This window comes from Haliotis rubra, unplaced genomic scaffold (genome assembly GCF_003918875.1).
Source record: "Haliotis rubra isolate DU_JTF1 unplaced genomic scaffold, ASM391887v1 Scf82, whole genome shotgun sequence".
Lineage (NCBI taxonomy): Eukaryota > Metazoa > Mollusca > Gastropoda > Lepetellida > Haliotidae > Haliotis > Haliotis rubra.
In genome coordinates, this window is record NW_025767546.1 from 1,158,835 (window position 1) to 1,184,435 (window position 25,601).

A 25,601-nucleotide genomic window follows, 5' to 3' on the forward strand; every position below is an offset into this window, starting at 1 on the left:
GACAGCACGTTTGGAGGAATTCCATTTATCATTAGCCAATGAGCATCGCTGTAAATGAATCCATCATTGGAGATATTTTCTTAAGTTAAATGTGATTGGCTCTTACCGGAGGAAGTGTCCGGTGAATCCCAGTCTGGAGAAGTGACCCCTAACCTCGTGTAAATCAACACATTTCAGTATCCAGGCACCGCATCAACCCTGACTGTTCATCATTGCTGTAAGTACTCTTTGTGCATGATAATTGTCTCCAAACACGAATATTGCCATATGTGGTTTTTACTTTATCGAAAATTGTTCATTGAAAACTCCAGGCGCTGTATCTGCAAAGGTCATTTTGCACATGACTTTAATGCATGATGATCGATTTACGGTTCCACCCTATTAATTGGACAATCTAATGATTAGGCGATTACTATATAACTGTTTTTCAGTAGTGTCAATGTAGTTCTCAACATATGCTATACGCCACTTCACGCTGTCCTTTAACAGATCAAGTGATCTACGTTATCAGGATCGCTACAAGGATCAACCCTCTGCCAATATAGGGGAAAACCACACTCACCCGACTAGGCCAAGATCGTGGTACGACTACGAGTCTAAAGTCCAGAGCATGATAGCTGTTATACGTGAACTTTAATTGATATTTGCGTTGTGCATTCTCGGCGAATTGCAGAGTGATCGCAATCTTTGATCGGATGACAGGCACCTCATTTAAATACCCCCAATACCCTAAGTGTAAAGAAATACTCAAGTGAAGTGATCATCAAGAAAAAGTGATATTGGTAAGGGCATGTTCTACCTTTGAATTTTAGGTTTGCTTTACTATGCGCATTGTGGTTGAAGTATCTGCAAGTGATTGAGCTTTTTTGTTAAAATATCTTAATAGTGTTTTTGAAATGAAAGTTACATCTTAAATATTATTTTAATACCCAATACAGTCATCTGTTACATGTTTGCCTCTATTGTAGTTTCGTTCTGTTCCATTACCCATTTTGACTGATCCAGGTATAGACATTATGTACATATGAACAAATATCTATAACATCTATGGTAAAGTATGGGATGAGTGAAATTAAGAGTAAGTAAATAGTAACTGGTACGCTTTATACAGTCTTAATGTAAGAGTGTTTTGGGTCTTTTTATGTTTCAGCACAGAGGATATGTTTTTGTATGGTTTTCAGTTAGCATTGATGCATATATTTAAAAAAAATACTCTTAAGCCTGTCCACATGTTCAGTATTTTCCATTTATCTGTCCAGAAAATGTATATAAGTATAGAGTAATGACTTGTTTCTTATAATAAACACCACAACAGGGCATTTTGATTGAAACTGAGGTTTCTAAGTATCAGTACTCTTGCAGCACTAATTCTTATGCCATTATTATTTCAACCTGGTCATCAGCTTATGATACTGGGAATGTTTATCACTGGTTTCATAAAATCTGTGTTTTTGCCAATGCAAACAGTTAAAACAGGTTCTCTTTATGTCTGATAATGTCAGAAAAATATATCAGCACATAATTGACATCAGTGTTGAACTGACATCAAAAAGTATTCATTCAATGCCTAATTCTTTTTGAAGAACTTTCTAATTTTTGTTATTGTCAGTGACTTATGTTGGTTTACAGCTAGTTATGAAAACATTTGTCTTTAAATGCCAACAAAACAATTAGATTTATTAGAATAACAATGGCAACTAATCAATGCTAATTAGGCAATTGTACAAGATAGAAGTGATTAGTGTGGGTATTGTTAATGTCACCTGGATCATCAGTTAATTACCTGAGTTAACGAGCTGTTTTGTTGTCCCTGTTTCAGTTATACAGTATGTCACAAGAGAGCATTTAATGATGGAAACAGGAAAATCTGTTTAGTATTTACAGGTTTGATCAAATCAATGTGTGACATGTTTGCATACATCTTGGAAGTACAGAAACTTCCGCCTGTATTTAAAGGATCTAAAGTGTATATATATGCTGACAGGATAAATCTCATCAATATTTCAAGGATTTGTATACAGTACCTCAAGCCCTAAGCTAGTCTGTCTCACAGTCCCAGAAACATATTATTTTCCCTACAGCCTAGCCCTCCCTGCAATGCTAAAGCCCTAAATGAAGCAATCTAATTTCCTCATGTTCTAAATCTCTGGTCTCCCTAGGGTTCCTTTTCAATTTAAATGGGTTTATTTGATGCAATCAGAACTGTATATATTCAGGGACTGAGCGTTAGTCAACCCCTGCCACTCTCCACACTGCTTAGTATCACAGAACAGTTAGGATTGCAGAAAGTCCAGCTCAGTGTGGGTCTTATTTGACTTCCAGTAAAACAGGGTCTCATAGCTTGACTTATACACTAGTGTTTACTACACTGCAGTTCCACCCTTTATACGTAGGCGATGGAGGTACATATACATAGTGTATCCAAACCTGAGAATTATTTACAATGAAATGACTGTAATGACTGGTTTCAGTCACATGAAGTCTGCACCACAGCCTCCATTCTGAGTAATGACAGAACCATGCTTACAGACACCGATACCGATACCGATGGTTTAGGTCCAGTGTTTATGGTGATGAATTTAAGGTTCACACCAGCCCAGATTTGACAATAAGTAATTAATGAGCTATAAGGGTCAACACAGCTTAGATTTTAATGTTGCCATGGTTATGGACAACTTGCCATGGTTATAGACAGATTGTAGCGGTGAGGTAGCCTAGTTGTTAAAGGGAATCTTGCTAAAAGTGGTGTAAAACCAAACTCACTCAATTATAAACATATTAAACAGAACTGGTATTTTGAATTTGAGTTTATCAAACATACGTGCAAACCAAACCTTGACACAAACATTTCAAACAAAGATATCCTGTTTGACAACATTAATGTTGAGTGACCAGCTTACAAGCAGAGCCTGACTGACATGCAGCATAAACATTGTCATAACTATTATACTCATCTGATCATTGTGAGGGCAAACTATCTGTAGACACTGCAAGTCAGCAAAATGTCAACCATTTTATGTTTATAACACTTAACAGTGTCATTATAGAGATTGAAATTTTGCATGAATATATTAATTTGTATTTATATGTTGAAAAGGTGTAGTTTGTAAGTACCCTTGAATGTGTATTTAAACTAGTATGGACTCTTCTGTGTCTGAAAAAAATGTAATTTTTGTCTAAAGCAAAAAGTAAAAATGCCATTATTATATATATCCTTAATTTGTAACTGAAATGCAATCATTGTAGAAATTTGCAACAAATATGCACCATTCATCCATACAATCATTTTATACACCATACACCATAAACCCTTGCAGATACTGAAACAGATTTCACTAATTTCCACTCTATTTTCAAATTGTATCTGAACATTGTGTCATAATATGTAGGTGATGATTTGTCCGTAACTGTTTAGTTTACAATTTCTTGAACATTGTTTGTCAAATCCAAATGGGTATGATGAAATTCACACTTTGCATACAAGACATTCCATTTCGCATACTGTATCAGCTTCCTGTCTTACTGAATTGAATGCATACAACCTAATCAGTGATAATACATTTGAGTGCAAGTACAATAAAAATATGCATCAAAGTTAACATTTTGATAATGAAACCTCTGGTGTAAGACTTCAACTATCAATTTCAAAACAAACTGACAAAACACACTCTCAAATGAACAATCAGCTGCTCTACCACTTCGCTTTGGACGAATCAGGTGGTGATTATTGCAATATAGGCATCCCTGATGTTTCATGAAATGACAGAACAAATATTTCAGGCAGGGTATGAAACTACCAAAAATTTCAGCCAGACCACAGGGCTGTTTAGATGTAAAACTTGCCAGCCCTGACCAAAACTTACCTGCCTGCAAATAATTTAGGTTTGACATCCAATTTAGCTTATCATCCATTATTGGAATTCATCATTTACTTTACGAATGAATTATTAATGATTTATTATCCTGAAATATGATGAATATCTTCATATACATTTCTAAATTTTAACCTGACCGACGGGAATCTGGCAGTCCGTGTTGAAAATAACCCGTCCAGGGCGGTCGGGCAGTCAGGTATTTCGATTGCTGTTTGAGGACACAACACTAGATATATCATTGTTTAAGGGAAAAGATATCCTGTTTTCACACCAGCGTGAACGTTACCAATAAAAGTGAAGGCTACTCTTAACTGTCTGTAAGTGTAATAGTAACAAGTTTAGCTCACATCACGCATACGTGTGCTGTCAGTTTAGGTTGGACCGTCCAGATCAGCGCACCTAGTGGGTTAGCGAAGGGAAGATAATTTGAAAAAGATCGCAAATTATATGGAAAGTTGTTACATTGCTTAAAAGTATAAATATGTATGAAACTGTAAAATAAAAGTGAGTATATACTATTGGAAATAAAGCTCTCAGCTGGTAACATTTCATACATAATGATATGATGTGCATAAGAAAGAGACAAATGCAATTACATTCTTATTAGTTATAAACCATATAAAAGTATATTTATTGGGATATTAGTCTGCTGTTATGCGGCTCCATGATTACTGCATATCGTATATCAACATATTCAAATGATCTTGTGATTCTGGGTATACAACTGCTAAGGACAACCTCAAATTAAAAGCATTTAACACATAGCTTCAAGCCTGGGGAGATGAGAGCTATTCAAGAGCAAGTTTACATTGGCATTGGCACATTATAAACGGAGGCATCTAAAGACACTGTAAGTTGTTGTTTCATTAACATATGATCCTCGATCTGAATCAGAGATGCTCCCTGATTATGTTTATAAGTTTGTCGATGCCATGTCTGTGCTCATGACTTTCACCAATCTGGTGAACATGAAAACCCTGTATCACTGTTAATAAGTGAAATACTGTCCTGATGAAGTCGTTTACACACTCACACACAATCTAGTGTTGAATATTTAAACATGGAAAGTCTGAATAATACCCAATTTAATGAAGTTTCTGTCAGCATTCATGTACTTATATGGCATAAAGCATTTCTGGTGTCCCCCGCCGTGATGTTGCTGGAATATTGCTAAAAGCGGTAAAACCAAACTCAGTCAGTCAGTCTATGGCATAAAGGGGTGGTGGGGTAGCCTAGTGGTTAAAGCGTTAGCTTGTCACACCGAAAACCCGGGTTCTATTCCCCACATGGGTACAATGTGTGAAACCATTTCAGGTGTATCATGCTGTGATATTGCTAGAATCCTCCTAAAGCGGCATACAACTAAACTCACTCACTCATGCTTTGGCGTAAAGAATACATCCTAACTTTTACATAGTCAAGCCAGGATCTGCACTCACCTCAACTTTGTTGGCTATTTCATCACCATATCTATACATGAGCATGAGTGTAATCATGGGATAGCTCCAGTATATTTCACACCAGGCTTTTTACCCTTAATAAACTGACATGCTGTGGTATAACTTAAGCATGACAAGTGTAGTTAGAAGTTTCAACACTTTTCTGGTCAGCCATGGCAACAAGGCAAATTAGTGTTGAATATAACTGGTCTTGTTAAAAATACAAGTCAGGACTATAGATTGTCTTCCTTCTGATTACTTATGATTTATACCAGAGGAAAATATCAGTACTTTGACCATGCCCAGATACTGCTACATACAATTTATGCAGCAGGTGTCAGCAGGGGTTATCAGGTGCCCCACAGCACTTCTGACGACAACCAGTCTCGTCACACAAGCTTTTATGCTTATCTCAGGAACAAGGATTAACTGTTTATGCCTGCTTTGATTCCATGATAACCTGTGTATTTTATCAAATCTGCAACCAAAAACACCACAAACTGAATTAATTTTGGTTTGTTGGTATACATATATGCATGGAATGTTTCAAAAAGAAAATAACAGCAAAACTGTGTAACCAAAATAAAGAACAAATTACATTTCACACATACGCCTTTCCAGGTGTTTGTTTATTGTCTACTTGTCGCTAATAGATGGCAACTAAGTAAAAACCCAAATTTGGTAGTGATAGTTTCTTTGGTTATTCAACATGTTTGAAACTTCATTTGTCCTAAAGCCCAGTCTATTTGATACTTTTTAGACCAGATGAAATCGTTTCTTAAAAATATTCCGCTTAAAAAGCTGTCTGGCATGTGTGAGGTGACTTTTAATTTGCATCTGATCATGTATGTATGTCACATGTTACAAAACATTAACAAGCAATACCTGTCTGAGTTTGAATAGGTGAGATTCCCCTGGTGAATTATTCATTTCAGTATTTACTGTAGATTTATATAGGAGATAGCTTTGAGCAGGTCTCAGTCGGCTTACAAACTACACAACTGACTGGAGTGAGTGAGTATGGTTTCACACCGTTTTTAGCTATATACCAGCAGTATCACAGTTGGGGCGGACAACACAAAAGGGCCTCACACATTGTATCATGTGGGGAATCAAACCTGCATCTTCGGTGTGACGAGCCAACACTTTAACCACTAGGCTACCCTACTGCCTCCAGCAGACTGGAACCAAAGGAGCTGAAAACATCGTCTGGAGTCCCAGAGTGTGTTGAGCAGTCAAAAATGTAATTATTAAGGATCATTAATTTGGGAGAAGAGACAATTGACGTTAACTGATTATCCATGCAAAATCATACTTTATAAATTTTCTATGATCTGATGAAATATCACAAAATACTAATGAAACAAACATTCATTGTTAGAATATCGATCCTGCCATTAAAATTTGTAAAGCATTGTATTATAAAGAGTTATATATTAACCCACCTAATAACATGTATAAATAGTTATTAGGTACAGAGAACATGCATAATAAGTTTTCGATATACTAAGTATGTGCATTTTATTTCGGTTGATGGCTTGGATCGTTCACTTAATTCACTGCGGACAGATTATCCATAATTCCTTATGGTCATTGGTTATTTATAATCATTAATTTACTGGTCGGGAATTGAAGTACAGTATTCACTAGCCCCATTCAGGAAACATTGGCATGATGGCTGACAGAGGAAATGCTTAACATTAGGTATAATGGATCAGATATGGTGCCATGATTTACCCGTACATCCGTTACTATCCGAGCATGATGATTCTATATCTCTGAAGATACATGTGATGTGACTAGTCATGCATAGAATTAGTTTAATTCCATATAAGTTTTCCAAAAGTATTCTTAATATCCCAGTCTTATTCCTGGGCAGCCTGCATTATAAAGTCACCATGATTAGACAGTCAGATCAGGGCCGCATTAACTGGCCATGTGACTTATACATAACCTCCTATGGCAACAGCCTCTTGTTAGCTGGGACAATAGAACATGGAGCATTTCATGCAAAAACAGATTATTATTATTATCGTCATATTGGATCAGGATTTTAAGTGTTGCTGTGTGTAAGAATACATGAAGTAGGCATAGCATGACAAAGAATTTTGCGTAATTTTCATGAACAGTTCAGTTGTGAACATGGTGAACTCGTTCAACTGCAGCTTTGATTAAAATGATTCATTTTCATTTTCAAAGATCTTTTCCTGAAGAACAGGGAATGATGCACATGAATAAATAATCCTGCAATATAGTTATATGTGAATATTGTGAAGTATTATTATGCATGCAAAGAGGCCATTAGTTAAAAATAAGATATGGAATTACCCAACTGAAACTGCAGGAAGCTTTTGGATGCAATGATATACCGGTACTCTGTATTTCTTTTGCATCTGCATATATTTTTTATATATTTTATTTCTGGGAGTATGGAATGCCAGATTTTGTGTAAATTCCTGGTTGTGTCTCTGTAGCCCAGTATTTAAAATGACACTTTGACATTGTGTTGACTTGACTTTGACAAGTGACAGGGTAACAAAGGTTGTTAAAACTGTCTGATGGACGGTTGTCAGTGAATCCTGTCACTTATTATGACTTATCCGTTTATAATATGTTTTCAATACAGTCACACTTACTTGTAAAAAACATTAACCTAAATGTTACCAAATGTTAACAGACCATGGTTCTTTAACGTTAGCTGTTAACACTTTTGTTAATTCTTTTACTGTATAAAAATAATGGTGCAGATTTTGCAGAACTATTTTAGAGAAATGAAGTGAAATTTCTAATTTTGTATTTTGATGTAAGAAAGGATAATTATTTGTATGAAAATGTCACGAAAAAAAAAAATATCATAGATGTTAGGAAAGATATTACATGTTTAAATCCGTTATTTTTGATAATGATAGCAGAACAGACCAGTGTTAATATCTGGGCAGCATCATTGACTCATAACTCACATGGGATGCAAACAGGTATGTAAGGGTCAACAGAGGTTTGAGGCAGTGGGGTAGCCTAATGGTTAAAGCGGGTCCGCCCACCACGCTGAAGACCTCGGTTCGATTCCTGATATGGGTACAATGTAAGAAGCCTATTTCTGGTGTCCCCACCATGATATTGCTGGAACATTGCTAACAGCGGTGTAAAACCATACTCACTCACTCACTCAAAAGTGGTTGTTTTCTATGTTGTTTAAGACATTTTCAGATTGACTCTACCTTCATGTCATGTTTTTTAAAACACTGTTATCTGTTCACTGATTTGCTGATGCTGAGAACAAACAGGGCCTGGGTTGTATTCATGAATGCTAGTACAAAGTTTTTGTGATCATAAATTGTTGATCATCCTTTTGTTGGTGACTCATTTAATCTATATTATATGTGTGACCTCCTTATTTCCTTGTGCTGATGTAACCCATGTTTCCGTGGTGATGATAAAGTGTTATCTTGTCACTGCTTGTTGACAGAATGTATTCTGTAGGGATCATACAATGATTGTATGTCAAACAGTATATGTACACTTACATTTGCCACAATTGGACGTCCCTTCAATTTACTGGCCCAAGCCATACTATACCTTTGTCCAGTTCATAATTGAGAAAAGAAATGTTGGTTATGCCTCCATCTTGGAACAAGGTCGTTGTGCTGCATGGTGTTCCCACTTGTAATGGGGTGACCGTCCCGGGTACACATTACAGCCACTACTGGTCAAGTACTGGTCAGTGTGGTCATGTCAGGGAAACAGAGTCGTTCTTCAAGAAGGGCACTAATTAATCTGGGCGGTGGGGTAGCCTAGTGATTAAAGGGTTCGCTCATCACACGGAAGACCTGGGTTTGATTCCCGACATGGGTACAATGTTTGAAACCCATTTCTGGTGTCCCCTTGCCATGACATTGCTGGAATATTGCTAAACGCGGCATAAAATCAAACTCATTCACTCACTACTTTTTTAGTATGTTCCTCAACAACATCAACCACTTGTAATTTGATTCTTTACCATGACATATAATGTGTGGGGATATAGTCAACGCCTATGAAGTGTGTGTCCGTCCGTCCTAAATAATTTCATTTCCGGAGCGTAACTGAAAAGAACAAAAATTTGTATATGTATCAAACAGAACCTGAAGTGGTGCCTTTTGAGCTAACTCAAAAATTGCTCAATATCTATCAATAAAACTTGGCAGACATATGATACAGATCCCAAAGTAGTGCCTTTTGCTATTTGCGGATTTTTGGCATTTTTTATTTTTCTTGTTTTCCATTGAAACGAATCAGACTTAGTCTCAAAAGGGAGGGATGGGCTTCGTTTCTGGAGCACAACTTGAAAGCCGTTCAGTATCTTTCTACAACTACAAGACTTGGCAGATATATCAAACAGATCTTGAAGTGGTGCCTTCTGCTATTTGCAGATTTTTTGCGTTTATATTTTTCTTTCATGATTTCCATGGAAACGATTTGGACTTAGTCTAAAGGACTTTAAGTAACTCTCAGATGATTTGTTCTTTCAAATTTGTGGGGGCCGGGGGGATTTATCATCTTCTGATGACTCTTGTTTGTATTTTACAGCCGTCCTAAAGTGGTGACCTTGACCTTGATCTAACCATGGCAGCCCTTACAGCGCTAATGGACAAATATACATGGGTCATGACCGAGTTGAGAGGTAAGGACATCATGTTTTAAAAATGTAGAGGATATCTGAAGGTGTGTAAAAAATATGTTCAATGTTCTTCAGGCAGGAGTTTCAGTATTGTTTAGCAAACCCACTTGTAGATAACCTTATGTGATTTATGACATGAGGTGGTTGATAGCCTGGTGCTAAAAGCATTCACTCCTAACACTAAACCATGGTTATAATAATGCTAGCAAGAGCTATATACCAGTGTTCTTCATTCTTAATTCATTAATAAGATGAAAATGAATGATGTCTCAAATTATGTGACTGGGTGTTTTGCTTCTTTTATTCTCTCTGTAACATATACAAAGCAGCAATTGTTTAATATATTGTTTTTATGTAGTAATACATTCTTGAGTTGTTTACCGTGTTAATGTGTTTACTGACAGCTGATTGACAGACTGAGTACGAGTCCACTGGAGAGTTACATATGTTATATTAGGGATTACACTTTCTCAATAAAGTACAGATTCTAGTACTTTCGTTAGGTTAAGTCCCATACAGGATTCAAACTCACACCCTCAGAGTCAGGCACCTAATCGCCAGCACACAAAGTCAGCCATCTAACCCGCTCAGCCACCGATGCTTCCAACAGAAGTACTAGAATCTGTACTTTACTGACAAAGTGTAATCCCAAATATATCATATGTTACATTTGACCACTTTCCTAAAATGGGATTGTCTATTCATTGAAGAGTTATTGTTAACACACATTGTTAACCTCTGATCTGTGTTACCTGTGATGCTGAATCTCTTGTAGTGGAGATATGGAGATGGTAACTAATATCTCAACTGTAGTAAATAACCATGGTAACTGTTTGTGATGTTTACGTTTTTGTATTACAACACAATAGTAACTGATATCTATGCTGTTTTAGAAAATAACCGTGGTAACTGTTTATGGTATCTGTGTTGTTGTAGATGTTAATCAGGTGACTAATATTCCTGCTGTAGTAGTGTTACGTGAGCTTCTTTCCTTTAGAACGCTGCCATTTTTCTTTCTACCTCACGTCACTCTCTTACCTAAAATACTATTTTCCTAAAGCAAACGTTTATGCAAAACCAATTAACAGTGAGCTACTACTGAAACATTGTTCTGTGACAATTTCTGAACTAGCAAGCATATCTTTGATTAAAAACAAAATAACTAGCCAATAAAATGTATGTTACATGACAGTAGAAGATCACCATGGTAACTGTTCATAGCATATATACTGTAAGTAACTGTGATATCTGATATCGGTGTTTTTGTAGACCCTCGGACGGATGGATGGTTTATGATGGAATCTGTGTGGCCGACGGTGGCTGCAGTGTTGGTGTATCTTGTTGTTGTTGCCTGGGGTAGCAGGCTGATGTCCAATCGCCCAGCCTTCAAGGTCAACAACCTCCTCGTGGCGTACAACTTCCTCCTCATGCTGCTGTGTATGTACCTGTTTGTTGAGGTAATCCAACTTCTTCCTCATGCTGCTGTGTATGTACCTGTTTGTTGAGGTAATCCACCACTTGCACATTTTTTGTTAGCAGGATCTTGTTAACCAAGTCATCTAAGGAGGCACATTTTTTAGAGTTGCCTCCATTAGCAGTGTCAGATCTTGTTAACCCTCCATTTTAGCATTAGCGGTGTCAGGATCTTGTTAACCAAGTCATCTAAGGAGGCACATTTTAGACAGGCACAGAGTTGCCTCCATTAGCGGTGTCAGGATCTTGTTAACCAAGTCATCTAAGGAGGCACATTTTAGACAGGCACAGAGTTGCCTCCATTAGCGGTGTCAGGATCTTGTTAACCAAGTCATCTAAGGAGGCACATTTTAGACAGGCACAGAGTTGCCTCCATTAGCGGTGTCAGGATCTTGTTAACCAAGTCATCTAAGGAGGCACATTTAGACAGGCACAGAGTTGCCTCCATTAGCTGTGTCAGGATCTTGTTAACCAAGTTATCTAAGGAGGCACATTTTAGACAGGCAGATCTTGTTTGTTATCTAAGGAGGCACATTTTAGGCACAGAGTTGCCTCAGGATCAGGATTGTTAACCAAGTCATCTAAGGAGGCACAGTTTTTAGACAGGATCTTGTTAACCAAGTCATCTAAGGAGGCACATTTTAGACAGGCACAGAGTTGCCTCCATTAGCGGTGTCAGGATCTTGTTAACCAAGTCATCTAAGGAGGCACATTTTAGACAGGCACAGAGTTGCCTCCATTAGCGGTGTCAGGATCTTGTTAACCAAGTCATCTAAGGAGGCACATTTTAGACAGGCACAGAGTTGCCTCCATTAGCGGTGTCAGGATCTTGTTAACCAAGTCATCTAAGGAGGCACATTTTAGACAGGCACAGAGTTGCCTCCATTAGCGTGTCAGGATCTTGTTAACCAAGTCATCTAAGGAGGCACATTTTAGACAGGCACAGAGTTGCCTCCATTAGCGGTGTCAGGATCTTGTTAACCAAGTTATCTAAGGAGGCACATTTTAGACAGGCACAGAGTTGCCTCCATTAGCTGGTGTCAGGATCTTGTTAACCAAGTCATCTAAGGAGGCACATTTTAGACAGGCACAGAGTTGCCTCCATTAGCGGTGTCAGGATCTTGTTAACCAAGTCATCTAAGGAGGCACATTTTAGACAGGCACAGAGTTGCCTCCATTAGCGTGTGTCAGGATCTTGTTAACCAAGTCATCTAAGGAGGCACATTTTAGACAGGCACAGAGTTGCCTCCATTAGCTGTGTCAGGATCTTGTTAACCAAGTTATCTAAGGAGGCACATTTTAGACAGGCACAGAGTTGCCTCCATTAGCGTGGTGTCAGGATCTTGTTAACCAAGTCATCTAAGGAGGCACATTTTAGACAGGCACAGAGTTGCCTCCATTAGCGGTGTCAGGATCTTGTTAACCAAGTTATCTAAGGAGGCACATTTTAGACAGGCACAGAGTTGCCTCCATTAGGTGTCAGGATCTTGTTAACCAAGCCATCTAAGGAGGCACATTTTAGACAGGCACAGTTGCCTATTAGCGTGATGTCAGGATCTTGTTAACCAAGTCATCTAAGGAGGCACATTTTAGACAGGCACAGAGTTGCCTCCATTAGCTGTGTCAGGATCTTGTTAACCAAGTCATCTAAAGGAGGCACATTTTAGAGCGGTGTCAGGCACAAGAGTTGCACAGAGTTGCCTCCATTAGCGGTGTCAGGATCTTGTTAACCAAGTTATCTAAGGAGGCACATTTTAGACAGGCACAGAGTTGCCTCCATTAGCGTGTCAGGATCTTGTTAACCAAGTCATCTAAGGAGGCACATTTTAGACAGGCACAGAGTTGCCTCCATTAGCGTGTCAGGATCTTGTTAACCAAGTTATCTAAGGAGGCACATTTTAGACAGGCACAGAGTTGCCTCCATTAGCGGTGTCAGGATCTTGTTAACCAAGTCATCTAAGGAGGCACATTTTAGACAGGCACAGAGTTGCCTCCATTAGCGTGTCAGGATCTTGTTAACCAAGTTATCTAAGGAGGCACATTTTAGACAGGCACAGAGTTGCCTCCATTAGCTGTGTCAGGATCTTGTTAACCAAGTTATCTAAGGAGGCACATTTTAGACAGGCACAGAGTTGCCTCCATTAGCGTGTGTCAGGATCTTGTTAACCAAGTCATCTAAGGAGGCACATTTTAGACAGGCACAGAGTTGCCTCCATTAAGTTGCATTAGCGTGATGTCAGGATCTTGTTAACCAAGTCATCTAAGGAGGCAGGGATCTTCCATTAACCAAGTTATCTAGGAGGCACATTTTAGACAGGCACAGAGTTGCCTCCATTAGCGGTGTCAGGATCTTGTTAACCAAGTTATCTAAGGAGGCACATTTTAGACAGGCACAGAGTTGCCTCCATTAGCGGTGTCAGGATCTTGTTAACCAAGTTATCTAAGGAGGCACATTTTAGACAGGCACAGAGTTGCCTCCATTAGCGGTGTCAGGATCTTGTTAACCAAGTTATCTAAGGAGGCACATTTTAGACAGGCACAGAGTTGCCTCCATTAGCGGTGTCAGGATCTTGTTAACCAAGTTATCTAAGGAGGCACATTTTAGACAGGCACAGAGTTGCCTGCATTAGCGGTGTCAGGATCTTGTTAACCAAGTTATCTAAGGAGGCACATTTTAGACAGGCACAGAGTTGCCTCCATTAGCGGTGTCAGGATCTTGTTAACCAAGTTATCTAAGGAGGCACATTTTAGACAGGCACAGAGTTGCCTCCATTAGCGGTGTCAGGATCTTGTTAACCAAGTTATCTAAGGAGGCACATTTTAGACAGGCAGTGAGTTGCCTCCATTAGCGGTGTCAGGATCTTGTTCACCAAGTTATCTAAGGAGGCACATTTTAGACAGGCACAGAGTTGCCTCCATTAGCGGTGTCAGAATCGCAGATTCACTTATATTGTTGGTGGGATTAAGCTGGTGCTGATGGGTTAAAGTGGTGATTTAACTGACATTCAAATCGTTCAGAGCATCATTATGAGTAAACAAAAATAATTCCAGCCTCCCTGATACCAGTTAGCCCGACTCTTATATTCTCAACTTTGGCAGCACCTTTTTCACAAAGACGTTGGTGCCGTGACGATCACAATACTTAGTCAACAGTTCAAGCACAGTTCAAGGTTTATAATCATAATAAATGTGCATTTGTAATGCGCCTTTTCCATATACAAGGCATATGCTCAAAGCGCTGACATGTTACAATTATATGCAAATGTACAGGGAGGGAAATATAGTTAGTTGTAATGAGAGGAAAACAGGTGGGTCTTCAGCAAGTGCTTGAATAGTGTAAAGTCAGCTGCTGATCCTATGGCCAAAGGGAGAGAATGTGGAAGATAATTCCACAGTAGAGGGGCAGCAACAAGCAAAGGAAAGGTTTCTCTGCTAAACCACAATCTTGGGTATGCTTGGTAACGATCTTCAGTGACAATTGTGTATCATTCAGTAATAGGCCGGGGCTAACATACTAAACTCCTTCAATGTGATCAGGATTTTAAGAGAAAACAATTTCTTATCTAAAATGTGAGCAGAACATTTTGATTTCCATGATACCTTGAACAATGTTTATGATGGGTTATTATGTGAGAATGTAGAGTTATTATGTGAGGATGTAGAGTTATTATGTGAGGATGTAGAGTTATTATGTGAGAATGTAGGGTTATTATGTGAGAATGTAGAGTTATTATGTGAGAATGTAGAGTTATTGGACTGCCATATGTGTTTCTGGACTCAAAGTTACTGCGTTGCCCCCTGTGGTGCTTATTGGTACACCTCTACACTTCAGTTTGTCATCTCTGCCTGGCTGCAGCCGGGGTTCAGTCTAACCTGTCAACCTGTAGACTACTCCAATGATCCTATGGCGGTGCGGGTGAGTAGCCAACAGTTATTCTGCAGATGGGGAACAATTGTCGAAATTGGAAAGGGATACATCCTCGATAATCTCCGGGGTATATGTTCCGATAAATCTCATCTTAGTACCCTGGATGCATCTACGGCTCAGCCCGATAATTAGATTACCTTCCTTTGCTGGCTCCAACTTCTCACTGTAGCCAATCAGATAAGTTGTTATAACTGAGCTTGCCAGTGTCAACTAAGATTGCGGCCACAGTCCACGAAGGTTTGTTCGCTGTGGGACTCAGTTTTAGGGAAAAAATAATACAGACAAATTGACAGGTTTGAAACCTTCAAAAAATATATGCAGGAACTCCTTCTACCACTTTCCAGGTACCTCAACGATTGTGTTGCAAAGTTTAATTGGTTAGATAAAGGAAGTGGAATTGAGTTATGGTAAAAGCCTTGTGATTGGTACGCTCGACTTCCCTGTGTATTTCCTTCCATGGTATCATAAAACATCCCAAACTGGTGCTATCAGTAAAACTGTTATACTGTACACTCTTCTTATGGAACAAGATAGAGGGATGATATTTAATTCATCTTTGTACCCTGAATGCTGCATTTCTGCTGTTTTATCACTGACTGGAGTATGTGTTGTGTTTCAGCTGGCACATGTGTGTTGGTGGTTTTACTTCTCCAAGCTTATAGAGCTGCTAGATACCGTAAGTACTTACTGTAGGTATTTAGGAGACATGCCTAGTTTATGACTAATAACATTAGATGACACTGGTTTGTATGGAAGGTAACCTTTCATGGCTAATCTGTGCCTTTCTCTAATGTTCACAGATATCCTTTCAGAGGACATGAGAGAAATAGATTTCATTAACACTTTGACAAACCAATGAAATGACTTCAGGGGGAATCTACATTAGCCAATCACTAAGTAGGTTTTTTGAGCCTTAGGGACCGTTCATAATTTATGAGGGGTGGGGGGATGTGATGATGATTTTAAGGGGGTCATCCATTTTGTTCTTGGGAGGTAGGGGGTTATCAAATTTGTACACATGTTCTAGGGGGTCAGCAATTTTGTACATAAAAATACTTTCAAGTTATGCTTTAAAAATATGGGAAGGGGAGGGGGCATTGATTTTGTACATGACATGTGGGGGTCACTTACTTTGTACATAAATTTTAGGGGGTCATTCACATTGTACATGCTTCTCCATTAAAATCATCATCACCCTCCCTAGCCATAAATTATGAACGGTCCCTTATGGCACAAGATTCAAAATGGTTATTTCCATTTCACACAACACACTATGAAAAATACTTTGACAGTGGATCATCATCTAAGGGACCGTTCATAATTTATGGCTAGAGGGGTGATGATGATTATTATTTTAAGGGGGGGGGTCACCCGTTTTGTTCTGGGGAGCTAGGGGGGTCAGCAATTTTGTACATAAAAATATGTTTAAAATTATGCTTGGAAATTATGGGAAGGGGAGGGGCGGTCATTGATTTTGTACATGACATGCAAGGGGGTCACTTATTTTGCACATAAATTTTAGGGGAGCCATTCACATTGTACATGCTACTCCATAGAAATCATCATCACCCCCAACCCCCCCCTAGCCATAAATTATGAACGGTCCCTAATAGAAGACATCAGCTAGTTTGACTAAAATAACTTTAGTTTGAGGTGAAACATTTGTAAACTCTAATCAATTTCTTTCTTGTGTTGAGAAAGAGAGTGTGGTTTCTGTGACCATGTCCAAGTATTGTGTTATCAGTTTAGTAATATAAGTGGGAGCACCTGACTGACTGTCTTTTCTGCAGGTGTTTTTCGTTCTACGGAAGAAAGGTAACCAGATCTCATTCCTCCATCTGTACCATCACTCTACTATGCCCATTCTCTGGTGGGCAGGGGCCAGGTTCGTCCCAGGAGGTGAAGGTCAGTGTCAAACTGTTATGCCACAACAACAACATTAAAAAAATCAGTTGTTTTAAGTTGTCTTTGTCCTGACTCATACGTTATTGCTTTATCTCCCTTTCCTTTCGAGGTACAGTGGAAACCTCTGTCCTGTTGTTCCCTAATGAACAGTCAAAAATAGCTCACCCCAAATGGGCCTCTCCCTGCCTCAGTGCCAGCATCCCATGTGACAGCTAGCTGCTTGTCAGTCTCTTGAACTAAGTTGTCTGTTAGCAGTCACTGTTCTCTAGTTGTCATCAATGTCATTATTTGTTTGGATTTTATGGTGCGTGTAATGAGACCGTGAATGTTGCAGGTTACTTCTCGGCCAGCATCAACTGTTTGATTCATGTGATCATGTACCTGTACTACCTCCTGTCTGCCATGGGGCCCAGCATGAAGAAGTACCTGTGGTGGAAGAAGTACATGACCACAATGCAGCTGGTGAGTACTCACATTCACGTCCATGCTGGTGGGAGTCCCTGGCCATGTACACCCTCCTTGACGAGCTGGAATCTCTTTGAACACTTTTATCTGTTCTGGAAAAACATTGTCAGGATTTTGCTAACCCAACTTAATATTTGAGTGAGTTCTAAGAAAAATGAGTTATTCGGCTGAGTACTGCTGAAATATTTTCTGTGCCTGATGCACTTTGACGTGACAAATTATCACTCCTCTTCCTCTTCCCACAGATGCAGTTCTGGGCCATCCTCGGCCACACCACCTACTCCATTTACCTCGACTGTGGCTACCCCCTCGGCTACAACATCGGCTTCCTCACCTACATGATCTCACACATCGTCCTCTTCTCCAACTTCTACTACCAGACCTACATCAATAAGTCCCAGCGTCCCACCTCTCTGGAGAACGGTAGCGCCAAGGCCAAGCAAAAGAATGGCATCATTAACGGCACCGTCCAAAGCGGAGTGACAAATGGCAGTCTGCGGAAGCGGATTGAATGATGAAGGGCCAGAGTAGTTGTTAGTGATGTTTGTGTAACTGAATATCAGATATAACTAACTGACACTCATGTCAACTGACAATCATCCTGCCGATAGTGCTTACAACATTCATTGTACATCACTGTTCAGGGCTGCTAAACTTGTCATCAGGGCCCCTACCAAGCTCACCTATATCACATAATGTACTTATGTCACATGCAGTCATGGCTCAATATTACTTCCTCCTCTGCCAAGGGATCTCACACAGACTGAGACATACTTTCAGCATACCAGTGTTATCAGTGAATCCACTGCCTTCACATTGTAGAATTATTCTACTGCAGGGATAGTTTTTAGGGTTTCACTTGTGTTCATTGCTCACCTTCCAATGAAATATGCCAGTACAGTCTGCAGAGGGAATATACGTGTGGCCTGTCATTCATTAGTCCAAGGAGAAAGGTGTAGTGATATGTTTGTTGCACAAGCCTGGTGAAATGTCCATGGAAGATGATATGTAAATTACATACACCCGTTGCTATGTGCATGGAAATTGGTGGGTGTATGAATGTATATTACATACACCCGTTGCTATGTACATGGAAATTGGTGGGTATATGAATGTATATTACATACACCCGTTACTATGTGCATGGAAATTGGTGGGTATATGAATGTATATTACATACAGCCGTTGCTATGTGCATGGAAAATGGTGGGTGTATGAATGTATATTACATACACCCGTTGCTATGTACATGGAAATTGGTGGGTGTATGAATGTATATTACATACACCCGTTGCTATGTACATGGAAATTGGTGGGTATATGAATGTATATTACATACACCCGTTGCTATGTGCATGGAAATTGGTGGGTATATGAATGTATATTACATACAGCCGTTGCTATGTGCATGGAAATTGGTGGGTGTATGAATGTATATTACATACACCCGTTGCTATGTACATGGAAATTGGTGGGTATATGAATGTATATTACATACACCCGTTGCTATGTACATGGAAATTGGTGGGTAGATGATATGTATATTTCACACATCTCTCATTATATACATTAATGGATGTGTATTATGTACACTCAGTGGTATATACAGGTAGATGCAGCTGTATATCATACGCATATGACACACACTGACACACACATGAGCATGGAGTCACACACACACATCATGCATACACATCTCACCCACACTCTCTCGCGCACGCACACACAGAGGTAAGGGAATATTGGTACATTATGGGATGTTGCGACACCAGCCAATTTTGAGTCCATGTATTGCACGAGTCAATGATGTGGACAAGTCGATGTGGTTTGGGGAGAACACTACACATTGTCCTTGAAATGACATGAGCCTTGGTGCAGTTATCATTGATATTAGACACTCATCATTCAATTCTGTATGTTAATTTATTGTAAATATCCCCATCTGCACTTTCATATTTTCATGAAAATAGCCCATCAATGCAATGAGATTAATGGTACAGATAATTTCAGAGTTCATGTTTTAATGGTGATTATTAAGCTGGTTTAATGTATTTGCTGTTATAATTATTGTGTAATCATTGCAATAATTCTGCTGGACATAATAGCTGCTCTTAATTATGCATTCATTTAGTTATGACTTTGCAGGATGCTGTGTCTTAGAACTGTCAAGCCTTAACTAAGTTAAAAATATTGTTTTCCCTGAGTTGACATTGTCATCCACAGAGAGAGATTCTACATGAAAGCTTGTCAACAGTGTGCATGTTTTCAGCAATAACTATTAACTATACAACCATTACTCACCAACTCCAATCTAATATGTTGTGTTCTACCATTCCAAACATATTGGTGGTTATATTTTATTTTGTTTGCACATAATTGAGTTGTGAGTTGTTAGCATGGTTACACTGCTTTTCCTGTATGGTTGGGGAACTTTTCACGGTATATCCCAGTATATGTCAACTTCAGTAATTTCATATACCAATATACATGACATCCTAGGGGGATCTGTTGAAACATATATCCCAGGTTATGTGAAGATAGTTGGACATGTACCATTTTATCAAGTATTTAGATTTGTTAATCTGTGTTTTAATTTCTGTTTGTTACACAAAACTCAGGACAATCAACAAGGGGAGACCACTCTTATGTGTGTCCCATTTCATATTAACCAAGGCTAGAAAAAGGTTAGAATCAAAACGATGAGAGAAGGTCAAGGTTATGGTTAAGAATAATTTGTCATCAAATGCCAAAAGTGGTCATGGTTAGGTTTAGATAAGTTCTAGTTGCACCATTTGTGACTTCAGTATATAAATGTGTTGAGGAGCATGTGTGACTGTTGCTACTAGCTGTGGTCATTCTTGGTATTCCAGTGAAATATGTAATCAAAGTGCTACCTCTAGTCAGCAGACGTCACTCAGGGTGGCCATCGCTAGCAGCGTCAGATCACGGGTGGGCATGAGTAGCTAATGGTTGTTATTTTCTTTGTTAAAGGTTGTGTGCATTACAATATAGTACAAATTATTAGAATTCTATTTTACAGTTTTTTCCCTTATGATATTACACTCAGATGTCTTTTTGACTTTTTTATGCACTTTTATATCACAGTCACTGATGTTTTTATTTGCATTTTGTTATTTTCCTACTACTCAGATGGTTTGTTTGTACAAGTGCCAATGTGTAATAACGACATCTGTTTTATACCAGTGAACAATCGAAATTCAAGTGGTTGTTGTTGAATGCATATATTCGATTACATTATTGTCATTTTTCTTATTGCATAATTGATGAGACTGACCTGAAAAAGTACAGGTACCTTATGACTGCTTGCCATCTGTGTCATGACAACCCAGTGTGTCTAGAGACTGTATTTATTTATGAAGTATATTTGTTTTGGATGCACTGTTGTTCATCCGTTTACAAGGCCAATGATAAATAGAATATTGAATATATAGGCTTGAATGCAGATCCTGTAAAGTGTCTTAAAGTGCGGGAATGTTGCAGAAGTTTCTTGTCCACATTTTTTTGCTCTGAATGCAAAAATAGAAACCTTTACTTTGAGTAATATCAACATCCAAGAGCGAGACCGTTTTTCTTTAGCTAAATGTGTGCTGTATGCTCTTATTTTGTTATTGTTTTGAAGTGAGAACAGTATTTATTCTTCCCACCGAGCTGATTTCAGTAATGAAGAAATCTTCTGAAGAGGAATGTTAAGCATGTGGTTTTATAAAAGTCTTTTAGTGGATAATGAGTAGGATGTGGGTGCATGGAGAGAAATTAAGACTTACAGTCTTCTCTATCTTTACACGATGAAGATTGGCGAGAACTAGTCATAAAGAAAGCTGAGATGTAACAGCATTGCCAAGAGCTCTTTCATTATAATGTCAAAGTTGCTATAATAATAATGATCTTGTGTATTCTTGTGAAGTTAGACTCACAGATAAACATTTTGTTCATGCTAGATTACTCCTGGTAGCACTTCAACATTTGCAGTTTAAACTTTCACATTTGATATCTGGACCCAGTAAAGAAAATTCCTTTTAATGCACATGGATTTATAATTGATGTATTTGACAAGTGCACAATTTGATGCATTTTTGTAAGAATTAACAGATAGCCTTTAACAGTGTATGACATAAAGCCCGTCCGACCGACCGAGACGGTCTAGATTTCTGACGGACAGTCTAAATTTACAGCAAGCCAGCCCGATGGTCTGGTAAATTTTTTAGATGTTCCTTACATCTGAGTATATTCACCATATTTGGTCTGGTTAAATCCATTTTGGGCTGGTAACCTTTTTAAAGTTACCAGCCCTGATGTCTGGCTGGAAATTTGGCTTATTTCATACACTGCCTTCAATCATATTTGGTCAGTTGTATTCACTAGGATAAACCAAAGGGAGATAATCAATGTGTGATTAGATTAGGGCATTTTTGTTCTTTGATGGAAGGTTGTGGCAGATTGTTCTGGACAGGAAATTTAACCATACCAAAGAAAATATTTGCAGACCCATTATTAGACGGTGAAATTAATTGTTTTTAAGGACGTAAATGACATGTTTTCACCGTCAAATATGAATTAAAAGTCAGCTGTATTTTGCATTTTGTATTTAGACATGATGTGTGGAGATGCACAATAACAGGTTGGCTCCGCATATATCTGGGATGCAACTAGATATCTTGGGTGTGAACATTACATGGTGCTCATGTTTCCAAACAGTGTTATTTACCCTTCAGTCAGATTCACATTCACATCTTTATTGTTGTTTTTCTCTGCATACAGATTCTGATCAATTTTACGCATAAAATGGCAATCGTCACTGGATTCCATGTTGCTCTAAGTGACGATAGAAGTCATATCTGTAATGAAACACATGGAGGTTTTAAGGGGTTATCTCAGATATGAAGCCCAACTATACATCTTGCAAATAAAATCTGTGTAATGGTTAACTGCTGAATTTATATATGTTGGCTCAATCCAGATACCTCTTTAAATAGCCATGTGTGGATATTGTTATGAACAATATTTTTCTTTACTTAGATAATGACTGTTGCTTCATCAGCATGGATATCTAGAGCTGTGAACCTAGTATCCTGGCTAGCTATTCTCGAAACTTCTTAAGTCCTACGAACTTCTTAAGCCCATTCTTAACACATTGGCTATGATCAAAGTTAAGAATTCTTAGGTCTACGAACGTTTCGAGAATAAGGGCCCAGGTCTTACGTCGTAAGTGGCATGGGTAAAGACATTCAGTGCAATATTAAAAGTCTATTATATTACATCATGCAGCGTGCTCTGCCTATCTGATACCGGTATGTCTCGTTAGATTTAACATCTATAGTCAATAACATGGTACTGTCCGTTCAGAGGTGCCTGTATAGTGTGAATGTAGCTTGTAGCTTATAGCTGTGTTTGAGTGCACACAAATATTCCCCCTCCCCATGGTAATTTACCTGTAAAAATGTAAAACCTTGATATGAACTACTGTGTCAGGTGAAATTGTCACGATGAATGAACTTCCAGACTTACAGCATGTACCACTGCAGCTAGTATATATAGAAGTCAAGCCATTTGGATCATCGGAGTCCTGACTAATATGGCAGTTGTACCTGGGCAAAAATGGCCAAGTTACACAGATAGCAGTGTCAAGCAGTCCTGTGGGTGGATACAACCAGCACATTTCTGTCACTTTTTGCCTGTTTTTTTTTCAGGTGTATGTATGAAAAAGCATTACTCAAATTTACAAATGGTTATATTTTTTACGAGCATAATAAGCCAGCTTCTAACATTTAATCAAAATATTTTCAGCACAAATTACCTGTGACAGACTAAAGTGGCATCAAGTACCTTGATCCATTCTTTACCTGTGTAGCTTGAAGTAGTACTGCCATTGAAGATTTAACCAGTAGATGTTTGATTGATGAATGAATTGCAGTCATGTGCTTTAGATATCCCACTTTACAATGATGCTGAGCATTGAACAAACTTGTTGATATTACTTATTCCTATTTACAGTGGGACTAGTGCGGTTACTTTGGGTTAGCATTGTGCCAGTGCCTGCACCAAGAAATGCTTACTAGTATTTAGATGGGCGTTAAAATGAATGTGTTATATTTGCAAGTACAGTCATCCCTCGCATTAACGAACTGATTACCGCCTCGTCATCCATGGCCCCCTAGACCCCCGTTATTGACTCATTGAAGTCATGTTTGACAATTAATTGCCAACATTTTGTTTTTATGATCAAAGTGGCATGTACCGCAGGAAGTCAATGGTGTCTTGTCAGACTCTCATACAGAGTGCTGAGTCTAAGTTAATTATTATGTTTAATATGTATGTAGAAAACTTGCATAATACTAATACGATAGCAATAAATATTATCCCTGTTAAAATAACTGCTTAGATATAAATTCTTCTGATAATGGAATAGAAATACTTTGATGTTATATGTTTGGATCATTTTTAACTGAATCACCGGTAGATTGGAGCAAAATGTGTACACAGCTGATCGCTATTTCTGGCTTTGTTTTTTCACCTCCGATGATACGACATAGTTTTGACTGGGCACAATACATGAAATAGCAGTTCTGCTATGTCCATGGAAATTTTACTTGACATTCTGTGCTATGTAAAATTGCGTGTGTCTCAACACATCTGGTCGTCCATGGACGCCAAGACCTGCGTTATGGTGAGGGATGACTGTATTTACATACCAAGTATGTCTGGTGATGTTTTTGTTCAGTCTGAAACAAGATGGCGCTACTATTACATGTTTCTGTATTTACTGATTTATAGTCAGAGCAAAGAAATTTTAATGAAGTGTTTAAAATGTTTTCAATTTCATTCTAATGACAGCATAACCTTATGACAAAAAATCAGAGAATAAAATCTAATAATTTCTTTATAGTCATTTCTAAATGGCATTGCGTTTGCATGCTGTTTAAGTATATTATTTCAGAGCGCACTGAGATTACATTTTGCAATGTTTTATCCAACAATGTTATGAAAGCTAATTTTCCAATTTATGAGCACATGGTGCCAAATTTATATTGACCATGAACCAATAAAACCCTCACCCAAATAGTATCTTGTTTTGTTAGTTGTGGTTTGAGCAGTTCACTTGCCTTGTGAAATAGTCTTCCAGTTGCTGTGGTAAGTCATCAACAGACAGAAAGTGGTGGGGAGCAGAAATAAGAAAATGAATGACTATTCAAATTAAGTTGATCGACAAAATCAGAAAAGAAACACTGTCCAACATAGAGTGGATGTGTTGTTGTGGATGTACACGCATCAGAAATAGAGGTCATTATATCAATACCTCTACTGCCAGTTAATGAAGGCATTCTCCAAGAAATCCCAGGGATTTTCTACAGACTGCCCAGGGCTTTCCTGACGAATAGCCATTGACTTTGAATTATTTACTTGAACAAGTTTTGAAGATTGATATTAGTGAATATGATCGTAAAATATCACAATATTGAAAACTTCCTATTTATAGTGTGAACACCCGGTTTTGAACCTGCAACCCTTCGCTTACTAGTTTTATCTACAAGGCTACGTAGGATCACTATGAAGATCATGATTGTTAGTCAGTATGAACCATGTGTTCCTCACAAGGCTGGTAGGGATCGCAGCGCAGTGCAGGACACAGGTAGCACATGCATTGCGTGTCCAAGCCAAGGTATTGGCTGCCAGTCGCATGCCAGTTAATTTCAAATACTGAAATTATATCTAAAGTAAATCTTCTGTTGGTTTTGATCCTTCACTACTAACACAGCAGCTGTATTGCCCTTCTGTTCTAACTAGCACAATCATATACAATATTCTGATGCTATAACTGCACCAGGGCCTTTTTAGCATCT

General features: G+C 38.5%; 1 protein-coding gene across 1 annotated transcript; it reads left to right on the forward strand.

Moving 5' to 3' along the window:
• Positions 1-116: 116 nt before the first annotated feature.
• Positions 117-24,822, forward strand: LOC124262037 (elongation of very long chain fatty acids protein 2-like). Its single transcript, XM_046696459.1, has 8 exons — positions 117-217; positions 9,881-9,974; positions 11,241-11,428; positions 15,277-15,360; positions 15,992-16,048; positions 17,163-17,277; positions 17,612-17,739; positions 17,988-24,822. Exons 2-8 carry the CDS (start codon positions 9,917-9,919, stop codon positions 18,255-18,257), a joined length of 900 nt encoding a protein of 299 aa, XP_046552415.1. The 5' UTR covers positions 117-217; positions 9,881-9,916; the 3' UTR covers positions 18,258-24,822.
• Positions 24,823-25,601: the final 779 nt, after the last annotated feature.